At 38.1% G+C, this 13,185-nt stretch overlaps 1 protein-coding gene, 3 non-coding genes and 1 pseudogene across 4 annotated transcripts; 4 read left to right on the forward strand and 1 right to left on the reverse strand.

Moving 5' to 3' along the window:
• Positions 1 to 20: 20 nt before the first annotated feature.
• LOC131787394 (cyclin-D1-binding protein 1 homolog) lies at positions 21 to 4,985 on the forward strand. Its single transcript, XM_059104506.2, has 12 exons — positions 21 to 147; positions 323 to 394; positions 930 to 1,009; positions 1,149 to 1,230; positions 1,801 to 1,897; positions 2,160 to 2,233; positions 2,486 to 2,562; positions 2,732 to 2,851; positions 3,325 to 3,446; positions 3,715 to 3,775; positions 3,880 to 3,926; positions 4,050 to 4,985. Exons 1-12 carry the CDS (start codon positions 72 to 74, stop codon positions 4,168 to 4,170), a joined length of 1,029 nt encoding a protein of 342 aa, XP_058960489.2. The 5' UTR covers positions 21 to 71; the 3' UTR covers positions 4,171 to 4,985.
• Positions 4,986 to 6,940: 1,955 nt separating this feature from the next.
• LOC131787403 (U4 spliceosomal RNA) lies at positions 6,941 to 7,079 on the forward strand. Its single transcript, XR_009340455.2, has one exon. It is a non-coding gene; the product is annotated as a U4 spliceosomal RNA (small nuclear RNA).
• A 1,127-nt stretch (positions 7,080 to 8,206) lies between these two features.
• LOC131787404 (U4 spliceosomal RNA) lies at positions 8,207 to 8,345 on the forward strand. Its single transcript, XR_009340456.2, has one exon. It is a non-coding gene; the product is annotated as a U4 spliceosomal RNA (small nuclear RNA).
• Positions 8,346 to 8,946: 601 nt separating this feature from the next.
• Positions 8,947 to 9,085, forward strand: LOC131787405 (U4 spliceosomal RNA). The gene has a single exon (XR_009340457.2). It is a non-coding gene; the product is annotated as a U4 spliceosomal RNA (small nuclear RNA).
• A 1,122-nt stretch (positions 9,086 to 10,207) lies between these two features.
• On the reverse strand, positions 10,208 to 12,736 carry LOC131787392 (retinol dehydrogenase 13 pseudogene; annotated as a pseudogene).
• Between the last annotated feature and the right edge of the window lie 449 nt (positions 12,737 to 13,185).

Genomic DNA, 13,185 nt, shown 5'->3' on the forward strand with positions numbered 1-13,185 from the left:
ATCCAAAGTCACGTGTTTTACAATTCTCGGCAACACTCGGAAACTCCCGTAATTAAACGGGAATTTTCAAAATGGCGGCTACTGGAATTGAAGAGGTTCTGCAGTCTCTGATGGACACTCTTGGACTTTGTGCCGAGAAAATAAAAGGTCCGCATGGAATTTTTACTTTGCAACATCCTAATTTTTTCGTGAAACTATTACGATGACGATCAGTCCTTCCATGCTGCTAGCTGTACAAGTGACTTGTCTAAAATCTATCAGTTCAACTGTAGTTTTCTTATCAGAACTGGAATCTTATTTCTCCTCTTTGTGTTCAATACAGAGGGAAGCTTAGGACAAGTGATGGAGGACTTGGAGTTGAGTTTCTCTCTGGAAGAATTTTGGATGAAACTAGGTGATTTAGATTTTATTTTACAAAACAGAGGATGTTCCTATCATCATCATCATCATTTCTGTCATCAGTACAATCAGCTCATTATGTGGTTGATGAAGTACACCAGTTAAAGCCTCTCTCTCTCCCCAGTTTCTGCTGCCTGTTGGATTGATCAAATAAAGGAGGTCATTAAAATCTGTGGCCATCCACTAGTTTCAACTAAGGTGGTATTTTGACGAACATTTACACAAAAGGTCCTCAGCATGGGTTTTATAATTATTGGTAAAGGATATAAGGAAACACATTGGGTATCTTCAGAGTGGGGGCTGTGCAAAAATTGGACTGCAACCCATGCATACATGATTATAGAACTGCTCTTCTGGTTTGTTAGGGTCACATGACTGGCATGCACAGTGGATACTTGAGAAAATATCAATCATGGATGCTCTTTCTTTCTCTGAAGTTTAGATTTCTGTGGCTGGGAGGGGTGTTCCCTCTTTCCCACCTTGTATTCCTGGGAGAGTCTTTAATGCTATTTTACGCTCTTTTCCTTCAGGCATGACCTTCAGGGCTGTTTCTAAAGAAGCAACTAAACTGACCATTTCCTTTTCAAAGCCTCCAGTACCATCAGTTGATGTGAGTCTATATCAAACAAGCTAGAAATGTTTTTTTTTAAGGTCTTGCTTAAGGATACTTGTAAATCATTTTTAGACCAGTTTATTGATCAAGCCAACTATTGTTAAAACTTGCCTCATTAAAATGCTCCCTTTTTCAGGAACTACAATGCCTCTTGACTGGATTTGAGACATCAGTTGTGGCCATGTTGACAATATTTCGTTCTTTACCAATATCCCAAGGTAAATTTTATAATATTGGTTAACACCTGAACTAGCAATTTAATGAAACAATGGCCCATTACATCTAGAACTTTCGTCATACTCACTGTCATGAAGTGAATAGTTGTATCACTACTTCTCCTGCAAAGGATGAATGTCCATCAGATTGTCACCCTTAAGTGACTCATTTGCTTTGTCAAATAGTTTTTTGGCATTCAGTGACACTCTTAGTTGGAGCAAGACACTGTGATAGTTAAGTGTCCTGCCTAAGAACTTTAGTTTAAACAATAACCCAGTCATGATTCTGCCTCAGGCTTCTTAATTCAAACACAACTGTGCTGACAATTAGGCCCCAGTTGTTTGAAGGGTGGATAAGGCTATCCATTGGATAAATCTCTATCCATTGGATAGTGCAATACATTTTGTTTACATTTATCCACTGGATAGCAATTTATCTATTGGATTGAGTTATCTGCCCTTTGAACAACCCTGTCTGATACTGATACTGAGGACTACTTTTGGGGTTCATGAAGTGGATTAAGAGGTTTAACTGTCAAAATTCAAGTACAGAGTCTTACTACACTATTTTAGGGAAATATCTTCATAAGAAACTTCAGGAATCTGTTCTGACTGTGGTGGACGACTGTCAAATTCTTGCTGCTTCGTTTATCAAGGAAGGCTGTTCAAGGTGATGTAGCAAGTCTAGGTTCAGTTGTTCAAAGTACACATGACAATGTTCAAACAAAATTGCCATTCAGCAAGCAAATATTGACAAAACATTCATTCTGTTCTATCCACTGGATAGAGATTTATCAAGTGGATAGCGTTATCCACCATTTGAATACTGAGACCAAAAGTAAACTGTGAAGATTGGTTAAATTTGAATCAATGAGGAGGCCATATGCAAGATTTTCAATTAAGTTTAAATTAACACTTGTTTTGTTTGGCAGTGTTGCCAGTGCAAAGACAAAATCAACAGGAACTTTGTGGGAACATTGTGATGGTTTTCAACACCTTCCAGCAGGTAGGAAATTAAAAAAAAAAAATTAAAAAGCTTGTGGAAAGTCAGTAATTTACCAAAAGATACACTGTGGGCTGTCTGCAAAACTGTCAGAACAACTGCCTTATCTGCTGTAGAGAAGACCACACACTGACCCATGAGCACTTTGAATTTTCAAGAGAGGGAACAAAATGGATTATTCTATCATCAATTATGATAAGTCACTTAATGCTATTGATGCGCACTAAAGAACCCTTGTGGTGGAACTTTTTGCAGATGACAAACATGCAGTTTTACAAGTATTTCATTCAAGTTCAGAGTTGATCAAAGATGCCCTCACTGAGTTAAATGAGGTATTTACAAGTTTGATTTTATTGAATCTGCTTAGTTGCAATCAGTTCAATTTTATACGAACCTTAAAGCAAAAACAGAAAAATTTCCACTGCTTGTTGCAAATGACTTCAATCACATCTGTAGCCAAATTGAATTAATTTTACTTGGTAGGTTTTCCTCTGTTTTTAGGCTCAAAAATGTAATGGATGTCAAGAAAATGATTGTGATGAAGATGATAATGCAATAAACAAAGATGGTTGGTCAAGTGAAGATAAATTATTGGTTCCCCCTTGTATAGGGCTTGTCAAGGTATGCAATGCTGAATTACAAATGGATTTTTTTTGATAGATTGACTGACTGACTGACTGACTGACCAACTGACTGACTGACTGACTGACTGATTGAGTGACTGGCAAATGAATGACTTACTCATTCATCCTCTCACTTACCAACCAACCTACTGAGTGACTGACTGACAAATGAATGACTGAATGACTTACTCATTCATCCTCTCACTTACCAACCAACCTACTGAGTGACTGACACACTAGCTGGTTGGCCAGCTGGCTTGCCAACTGACTATTTGCTGAGCTGATTGGCTGCTTAACTGACAAACTAACAGATGGTTTCAATCACATGACCGTTTTACAGGTTGACTCACCAACTGATGAGTGGTTACTCAGTGGACTGATTGATTGACTGAATGACTGTCTAATGTAGGTAAGCCTCTTCAATATCCATCTGTCCATTATCTTCTAACAAAAGTTTTGCTTATGTTTCAGGCGTGTAGGTCTTGTCTAAAGAAAATTTCTGGCGCTATTCAAACTTCAGGTCAAGTCACATCAGTGGAAAATATTCAGCAACTTGATTCAATGGCAGATGAAATCCAGAGAACTAGTTCAAGGTGAATGGACATTTAATGTTTAAGTGTACATGAATCAAATATTTTTTTTAGCATCAAGTAAATGGCTCCTTAGGGTGAAAGTTACCACAAAGTAAAAAAATTTCCCTTTTTTTCAATGTGGCAAACAGTGAATTTTCTGCCTTGATGGGACACCAAAATCTCCACACTATTTTAAAGGGAAATATATGTTAGCTATAGGAAAGAATTACGTATTAGATCTTAGAGATTAAATGGTAAATATAAATAACTTTTTTTTTCTTTGTGTCAGTGTTGACGATGTGGTCATGAGTCTTTACAGTCCTATGAATCATCACAATGTTTCTGAATCAGTAAGTCAATGTTTATGTTAAATCTCGACTTTCTCCTTTGTCCTGTTTCCGAGCCTTGTGGCCTGTTGATCAGTTACTAATGTATGTACTTCATGCAATTACAGGCCTCTAAGCTGTCCCACCAGTTGAAAGAGATACTGAACAAAGCTAGGTAAGGAGTAAACTTGATAACGGTGTTTCTGGATTAATAGGTCAAAACAACATTTTCAACTCGGGCAAGAATCGATGATGTTCATATCGCTGACTTTTACTTTCGTATATTATTTTTGTTCAGGGATTCTCATTTTACGCTGGACTCAGACTCTTCTTGGCTCGACTTTCTAACCAAGGCAATAGACCATAATATGAACAAGATTACAAGTGTTCTCCACGAGCTAGAAGAGACGAATACATGATCTTCAAGAACTTCCAGCAAAATGTAACCAAGACATGTTAACTAACGGACATGGTTCAAATAAGCAGAGGAGCTTATGAATACGTTGCTAGTCAAGTCGCAAAAATAATGAATCACAAGAACTCAAAATCTTGAGTTTGAATCTATTAACTTGGAATTTGTCGTGAAACCGAAAAAAAAGTACTTTTTGTTTAATTAATCTGCATTTTTATGGCGCCTCAACCTCATTTATGTAGCTAATACTCAGCGATTTGTCCAGCAAATTCACCCACTCCCTCAACCAATCAGATTCAAGACTAAAACTAGTTGCAGCTTGGTAACTCGCGTTTTCCCGCGCTTAGACAGTTTGCTTGAATTATTGGCTCCTTAGGGTGTACTCCTCTTTCTAATTGGTCATTGCGATTGCTTCGGCGTTGGCTTTACGACAGTCAGTCGAAATGCGCTTTATTCTAAGCAGTTCACACGAACGCAACGTAGGAGAAAAATTGCATGTGTAATTTCCTTTTAACAGCCGTTTGAAATCCAGAGAGGTGCAACAGTTTGCTCAGTTTCGTTCATTGCGCGGACACTGATTCCCAGAAGGACTTGTAGTCTAACGCCCAGAAATGAGCTGCGTGGAGGGTGTGCAGGTCATTTTAACATCACAGTGAAATTTCCCTGAAATAGCTAAAAATATTGAAGTAACTGTATGCCAAAGTAGGAAAATATCCAAGACGTTGGAATTTAATAAATATGAACAAGGAGATGAAGATTGATTAACACGGATTGTGAATAAAAGACTTGGAGATATTTTGGCTGTATCTTCGAAGAGAAAAACAGACCCTGGCCTGCTTTTTTTTATCCTTAATACATTGCAGAGAGGTGATTTCATCCCTCTGTATAGTCTGCTATCTTCTGTTGTGTATGCGTTTCATGGAAACCGATTGAATCAAAACTTGGCCGATAAAGAGGTCAGCGGTGCATGACATTGATACTTAATGTGTGTCGGCGGAAGGTAAACCTGACACAGCGGTAACTCCTTGGATTAACCCTTGACACCCTAAAATTAGTATTTATATTCTCCATACTGCCTTTCATACATCTCCTAAGGTGCTGAAAAGGAGAACTTGGTTTCCAATCAAAATATTCTTTCGTTGGTGATGGTTTCCTTTATTCTCATGACTTTAATGTGTGATTCAGGGGTGATAGTGTGGGGAGAAATTTGATGCTGGTCTCCCTTAGGGTTTAAAGGGTTAACGAGGTTTCCAATTCGATTCACCATCGATTTACAAGGCCCATCTGTGGCAGATGCCCTAACTTTTTTTCAAAATATTTGCCGACTTTATCAAACCTTTGTGTGCAAATTTTTTTGCATTTCCTATGTTCGTGTGGTAGATTTTGTCCTCAAAATTGATCAGATCCAAAGGAAAATCGCGTTGATTTTGAAAATGACTTTTTGTCAACTTGAAAGTCGTTCTCTGCCAAGTATGATGAAACCCGAATGACCATGTGATTTCTTTATTTCTGATTATTTTGAAGAGAAGAGCTGAAAAATGCTAAACGGTCGGTGGAAATTTTCTAGTGAGAATAAAAAAGCACATGCGCAGTTACAGATAGGAGGGATTTCATGATTATGCAGAAGAAGTAAACGTTGAAAAACTCAGCTTTAATCTCCGATTCAGTAGAGTAAGGGTCAAACTTGCTCCACTGGATTATCATAACCTTACTGGAGGAAGTTAAAAGATGTTGACCAAAAAGATTATCAAAAGGCGTTTGCCTGCGCTCAACCCTTGAACCCTCAGTGGTGTCTTACATCCAATTTCTCGTTTCAGTTTCACTACCAAATCACGCATTAAGATCATGACATTAAAGGAAATCATCACTAATTCAAATAGCTAGCTCTTGATAGTTTTCAAATTCTCCTTTAGGACATCCAAGGATGCAAAAATTGAATACCTTATGGAGTATTTACAAATTATTGCCAAGTTGTACAGTTAAGGAGTCGGAATTTTTCTTTTCGGAATTCTTTGTACGGGCGCACGTTTCAAATGAAATTTTTCAGAATGTTAACTAAAAGAGTAACTTGCATCTAATAAGTCATTCCACTGATTTCCCATGGAAATATTAGTTTCTGTATGAATTGAGCAGTCGTTTAAGAATGTTCATTTGGCGAGAAAATATGCCCGTAGATTTGTGCACAGTATTTATCTGTTCCGAGAGACGACAAATTTCTCGACAACGTAGCTCAAGGAAAGCTTTGAGGTTTTTGAAACGTACAGACAATGCCTAAAGAAGAATGTTATTGGTTATTCCCCAGTTTTACTTGAGACATTTTAAAGCGCGTTTGAACCTCTCGCGCGCGAGCGGAGTATTTGATCGATTTTAAAGCACTAACTCAGTCAGCAATTTTCCCTCGGTTTTTCAAGCTATTATTGATGAACTACCCCAACTAGTAACTTCATAAAAGGAACTTGTAGAAGAAAATAAAACTATACCCTCTCGAAAAGTGTGCTAATTACCAGTCGTAGTTCAGCCCGCGCTCGAGATAATCTATTCGAGTTGATCATGAGATAAGTTTCGAACTGCTGATTAATAATCCCGCCAGTGCGTGGACTTTGAACATGAAATTGATGATATATTTACTAATTACTAAAAACCAATAGGGAGATAATAGAGACATTAAATGCAAGCTTAACATGCGCACTACTAAGCGATATAAATTTTATTCACTTATGACCACATGGAAGACCATTAAATGGATAACAAACCCTCTTTCCTCACAATCGTTAGTCAGCTTTGCGCAGTGGCATTACCGTAGCCAATGAGGATTATCCGAGGCGCGGTTATTGCTGATTGAAAACTTTTCCCAATGCCCCGCAAGACGACTTGAAATACAGTCGGCTTTGCAATTTTTGACGGTCCATACAAGGACCCCAACAAAAATTAAGAAAAATTTAAACGAAAGTTTAATGCGATAGCGCTGTCCAATTGCCGGCGTTTTTTTCAATTTCTCAAGTCGGAGTATCTGCTGTTCAGTACGTAAGGTTTTTCAAGGTATCGTGTTGTAAATCGTCTTGCACGGTAATGCTGTATTTGTCAGAAAGGTTTGTAGGACAAGAAAAGGGTGCCAAAAATTAGACAACCGTTTTAGGGCTGAATATCTTCAGTTTTATATTTTTATTTTTGTCAGGTTCATCTACATAGATGAATCAATTCTTTAAATAACTTATTTAACGTGCAGGACTATTTACAAGTAACGGTAATTTCTGTAATATTTGCAGAGATATCTGTTTTGGGTCGCTCGTGCTAATTGCTTTTGTTTTCTAGTTTCTTCGTCTGTAATGCTGAAATGAAAATTGTCTCTAATGCTGAATACAGTTAAACCTAATGACTAATTGTACCTAATTCGTTCTGTTGTGATTAGAATGTTCATTTGCGAGAAAATATGCCCGTAGATTTGTGCACAGTATTTACATGTTCCGGGAGACGACAAATTTCTCGACAACGTAGCTCAAGGAAAGCTTTGAGGTTTTTGAAACGTACAGACAATGCCTAAAGAAGAATGTTATTGGTTATTCCCCAGTTTTACTTGAGACATTTTAAAGCGCGTTTGAACCTCTCGCGCGCGAGCGGAGTATTTGATCGATTTTAAAGCACTAACTCAGTCAGCAATTTTCCCTCGGTTTTTCAAGCCATTATTGATGAACGACCCCAACTAGTAACTTCATAAAAGGAACTTTTAGAAGAAAATAAAACTATACCCTCTCGAAAAGTGTGCTAATTACCAGCCGTAGTTCAGCCCGCGCTCGAGAAAATCTACTCGAGTTGATCATGAGATAAGTTTCGAACTGCTGATTAATAATCCCGCCGGTGCGTGGACTTTGAACATGAAATTGATGATATATTTACTAATTACTAAAAACCAATAGGGAGATAATAGAGACATTAAATGCAAGCTTAACATGCGCACTACTAAGCGATATAAATTTTATTTACTTATGACCACATGGAAGACCATTAAATGGATAACAAACCCTCTTTCCTCACAATCGTTAGTCAGCTTTGCGCAGTGGCATTACCGTAACCAATGAGGATTATCCGAGGCGCGGTTATTGCTGATTGAAAACTTTTCCCAATACCCCGCAAGACGACTTGAAATACAGTCGGCTTTGCAATTTTTGACGGTCCATACAAGGACCCCAAAAAAATTAAGAAATATTTAAATGACAGTTTAATGGATAGCGCTGTCCAATCGCCGGCGTTTTTTCCCCTTCTCAAGTCGGACTATCTGCTGTTCAGTACGTAAGCTTTTCAAGGTATTGTGTTGTAAATCGTTTTGTACGGTAGCGTTGTATTAGTAAGAAAGGTTTTTAGGACAAGAAAAGGGTGCCAAAAATTGGCCAACCATTTTAAGGCTGAATATCTTCAGTTTTATATTTTTATTTTTACCAGGTTCATCTACATAGATGAATCAATTCTTTAAATAACTTAGTTAACCTGTAGGACTATTTACAAGTAACAGTAATTTCTGTAATATTTGCAGAGATATCTATGTTTTGGGCCGCTCGTGCTAAATGCTTTTGTTTTCTAGTTTCTTCGTCTGTAATGCTGAAATGAAAATTGTCTCTAATGCTGAATAGCGCGAAGTAAAGCAAAACAAAAGCAGTCCCGGAGAGAGACATTAATGCAAGCTTGGCATGCGCACTACAATGCAACTCAGTGTAAATTGTATTCACTTATGACCACATGGAAGACAACTGAATGTCTGACAAACCCTCTTTCCTCACCTTTACCTATTAGCTTTGCGCAGTGGCATTACCGTAGCTAATGAGGTTTATCCGAGGCGCGGTTATTGCTGATTGAAAACTTTTCCCAATACCCCGCAAGACGACTTGAAATACAGTCGGTTTTGCAATTTTTGACGGTCCATAAGTGGACCATAACATGAATAAAGAACAGTTAAACGCTACCTAACCACTGGCGACCTTCATTCTCCTTAAGTCAGGCTCCTGGCTGCTCAAAACGTAGATTCTTAGAGGTCTCCCAGTAACACTATTTCTCACAAATATTTGTTATAAAGAAAAAAGGTTGTAGTTAACTAACTTTGTACCCAAGAGACTGCTCACAGGACTCGTCTTACCCCAGTCAGCGGAGACAGCATCTTGATCGTTTCCATTTAACCCTTTACATCCTGATAATATATAAATTTGGGCAAGCCTAAAAGCGGAGCTCGCATTTTTTTTTTCCCGCACGTCTCTTCAACAAAACTAAAGCCCCTACTATGGATAAAGTGCGTGGTAATATTAATGGATTTTCATTCGCAACTTCTCCGTGTCCGTGTAGAGGACTGATTATAAGATAGTGTCCGTGGTACAGTTGGCCGCGCATGCTAAAAGTAGCACCATGTACGGTTGGTCGTACGGTCGTGCGGTCGTACGTCCAAATTTTTTCGGCTTGATGGGTTACTACTATTTTGTATAATCATGGGGCTACGCGAGCTCCACTATTAATATGCATACTCTCCATACTGTTTTCTACACATATTTTGAGGTGCTGACAAGGAGAATTTGTTCAACAATCAAGTTCTTCTTAAGTTGGTGATCATTTTCCTTATTCTAGAGACCTTAACGTTTGATTCAGGGGTGATATCCGAGAGCCTTGCACGTGATATAACTGAGACCAGGAATCCGAGAGAAGATTAAACAATCTGCCAGACTTAGACTCCATGAAAAGTTAAGAAAGTCTTAGGTATGAGTTAGGTATCCCTTTGTACCCTGTCAACTCCTTAGGCACTGAGAGAACAGTATGGAAATATGCATACTAATATTAGCGTGTCAAAGGTTAAATCTCATTAGTTCATTTAAATGGAGGGGAAAAGTAGGAATTTAAAATGCTTATCCCAATAGACATTAGATGGGGATGGTTTGGGTAGGCGTTAGGATGTAGCACTGCCACTAGCTATAAAGCTTTCAAAATATGAAAGATGCCAGATTACAGAGATAATAGCTTAGAGTAGTTAAGTAATGTTTCTAAGAAAAGATCAGTTTCCTTCTGGGTAAAGTAGATTTGTTAAAGATAGAGGGACACAAAGGTATAAAAAGACATACACTGATGCAAAACTGATCAACAGTAAGCCCACACATTGCCATTTCTTGCCCAAAATACATTTAATACAATTATAGAATTGCAGAGTTCATCATAACAGTGTCAACGACATATCATATCAATAAATAAATCATGGAAATAAATATACTCATCATAATAATATTGAAAAAATTGATCAATTAATTTATCAGTATTGGTTTATGAAGTGTGTTCACATGGTTTTGGATGCCATTCTCATATGTGCAAGTCCTAGATAGTTAAAATCTTAACCCAGTTATTAAGACCTAGATAAAAAATATCATGATCTTTTTAATTGGCTACCCTTTAACCTGATTCTCAGATTATGAAAAGTGCTTTGCTTTGGAGGATTTGGAGGATTTGAGAAAGAAACTTCAGATAGTCTAAGAATCAGGCTTGGGTAAGGCCCCCATCTCTCATGAACCAAAAGACCAAAAAGTGATTTCTCCTAAAAATGTCAATATAAATGGAAATATAAATCTTCTCTGGGGATATAGTTTGATTTACCAGCATACTCTCAGAGCTTAAATTATGAGAGATATACCACAGATTGTGGAAAAAATTAACATTTTGCAACAAGCAAGTGAAAGGACTAACTAAGGAGTGGAAAAACACCACAACTGACTTGGCTCAAACCCTGAACTTATAACTGACTGATTCATTTAGCCTCTCTGCTTTTAGTCTTTATCTCAAGTGAGATTATCACAATGAAAATATTTTTTTTTACTACAAGTCAGTTGTGAACTAGGCAATTACAAGAGTTCAATTCAAACCACACAAACAAACTTCAAAACCACAAACTAATTAGTGCTGATGTTTGCAGTTCAGTTTTCTTGCTCCTATGTGTTTCTTTTTCCTTGAAACACAATACCATTCCATAAATAGTTCCAGTATTAAGATTGCCGTATTTTTCTTAACAGACCCATGGTAGCATGGAATCTACTTGTTTTATATAATGAAGAAGCAATAATTTATTAATGCTGACATCACTAGTGTATCTGCTGTCCTCCAAAATATTGTAAGAATCATTCAAAATGTGTGTGATGCAGGTTATTATATAATGTGCATTGAGTTGAAAGCTCTTTTTTTTCTATAAGCTTGAGCAGAAACTTGTTTCCTATTTCTTTACTTTCTATCATGTTCATTTGGCCAACCAGTCAGATTTCAGAAATATCTTGACTTAGTAATGTTTAGTGACGCTGACAAAGAGCACTGCTCCTGTGGGGTTAATTGTACCTAGTCTCACATATCCATAAAAAAAATACATATAGATTGACACACAATAGCACACTAGCCATTTCACTGAATAGACCTCTTTAGCTTCTATGGTTTGTTTACCCATTTCAGGTCTGAAGGGAATTCCCAGCTTTATCTTTTGTAAATTATGCATACATCTGCAAGTAAATGAGAGGAAATTTGAAAGAAACAGTACTTTAGATTATTATCACATGACCTGAAATGGGTAAACAAAACATACAAACTTAGAGGACTATTAGATCTCGTGGTCCTCTAAACCAACAAGCTCCATGCTAATATCCCATAATTTTCTTGCAGCTTCATCATCCTGTGCACCTGTGGAGGGGTCTCTAAAGGCACAGTCTGCCAAGTACTTACCACTAACTCCTTCCATTTCCTCTGACACCGCACAGTGAATAGTAGTCTGGGCTCCCTGTTCTGCAGTCTTGAAAAAATACCAGCGGAGTGGAAAAAATACTAAACCGGAAATAAAAGAGTGACGTTGGATGTCTGTGTTTACCAACCCTGGGTGAAGTGCATTCACAGTCACGTTTGTGTCCTCGAGATGCACACTTAGCTCCCTTGTGAAGAGTATGTTAGCGAGCTTACTTTGTTGATACGCTGCAAAGGGATCGTAATCCTTCTCTGCATTGATATCATCAAAGTTTATAACACCAGTACCGAACCTATGAGCCAAAGAAGACACATTTATGATTCGGCTCGGACCCGATTTTTTCATTAAATCAAGGAGAAGCAAAGTTAAGAGAAAATGCCCTATGTGGTTCACTCCAAACTGCATTTCCAAGCCATCTTCAGTCATTTGGTAAGGGCATCCCATCACTCCAGCGTTGTTTATCAGAATGTCTAAGCGCGGCTCGTTTTTCAGAATTCCATGAGCAAACTGTCTCACAGAAGCTAAAGATGAAAGGTCCAGTTTCTCGACGAAGACTTTTTCGTTTCCACTTCGCGTTTGGATCTCTTGCACTGCCGCCTGGCCTTTCTCTAAGTTGCGGCAACCGATGATTACTTTCGCACCACGTGATGCCAGGTCCACCGCCGTTTCTTTGCCGATACCGGTATTTCCGCCTGTTATAACCACAGTTTTGCCTTTGATGTGTCTATTGCTCTGGCAGCGAGGTCCTTGAATGTATGTTCTACCTCCATAGAGAACTGCGATCACCGCAATGACTGCGCTTATTACCACCGAGCGTGCCGCCATCTTGTTTACTGTAATCTCATTACAAGGTCACGCTTCCTCAAGGGAAGAGGAAGGCAGCGTGACGATTCTTTAGTTAATTTCGGGAACGGAACGAGATTATTGGCTTAGGGTTCTTGGAATAAACCGAGAGAGATATATTATTTGCGAGGATGTTCAGAATCTTTAAAATTTTTTGAGCATTGTAAATTTTTGCTGGACCTGTAACATTCAATAACCCAACAACAGAAGATAAGATTGTTGCATGGTAACAAGTTCGAACATGAATGATAGATTAGTTCGTGAGCCAACTGACTGAAAAAAATTACCCATTTCAGAGCTGTGAATATCGAGTCTATTCACAGACTTTTTCTTTCCTCTATGGATCTCCTAGGACACGATCGAACTGGGAGCTGTGGGATTTTAAAAAACGCGGACACTTGGCGCTTCCTTCTCCTCCTCCATTAGGAAAAAATTCACCAA

The sequence above is a fragment of the Pocillopora verrucosa genome, chromosome 3 (assembly GCF_036669915.1).
Source record: "Pocillopora verrucosa isolate sample1 chromosome 3, ASM3666991v2, whole genome shotgun sequence".
Lineage (NCBI taxonomy): Eukaryota > Metazoa > Cnidaria > Anthozoa > Scleractinia > Pocilloporidae > Pocillopora > Pocillopora verrucosa.

Excerpts from the sequence above, each read along its gene's own strand:
- LOC131787394 (XM_059104506.2), top strand. The coding sequence starts at position 72 with ATGGCGGCTACTGGAATTGAAGAGGTTCTGCAGTCTCTGATGGACACT. Across the intron at positions 1,898-2,159 it reads ATCAAGGAAGGCTGTTCAAG|TGTTGCCAGTGCAAAGACAA; the intron begins GTGATGTAGCAA and ends TTTGTTTGGCAG. Across the intron at positions 3,776-3,879 it reads ATCACAATGTTTCTGAATCA|GCCTCTAAGCTGTCCCACCA; the intron begins GTAAGTCAATGT and ends ATGCAATTACAG.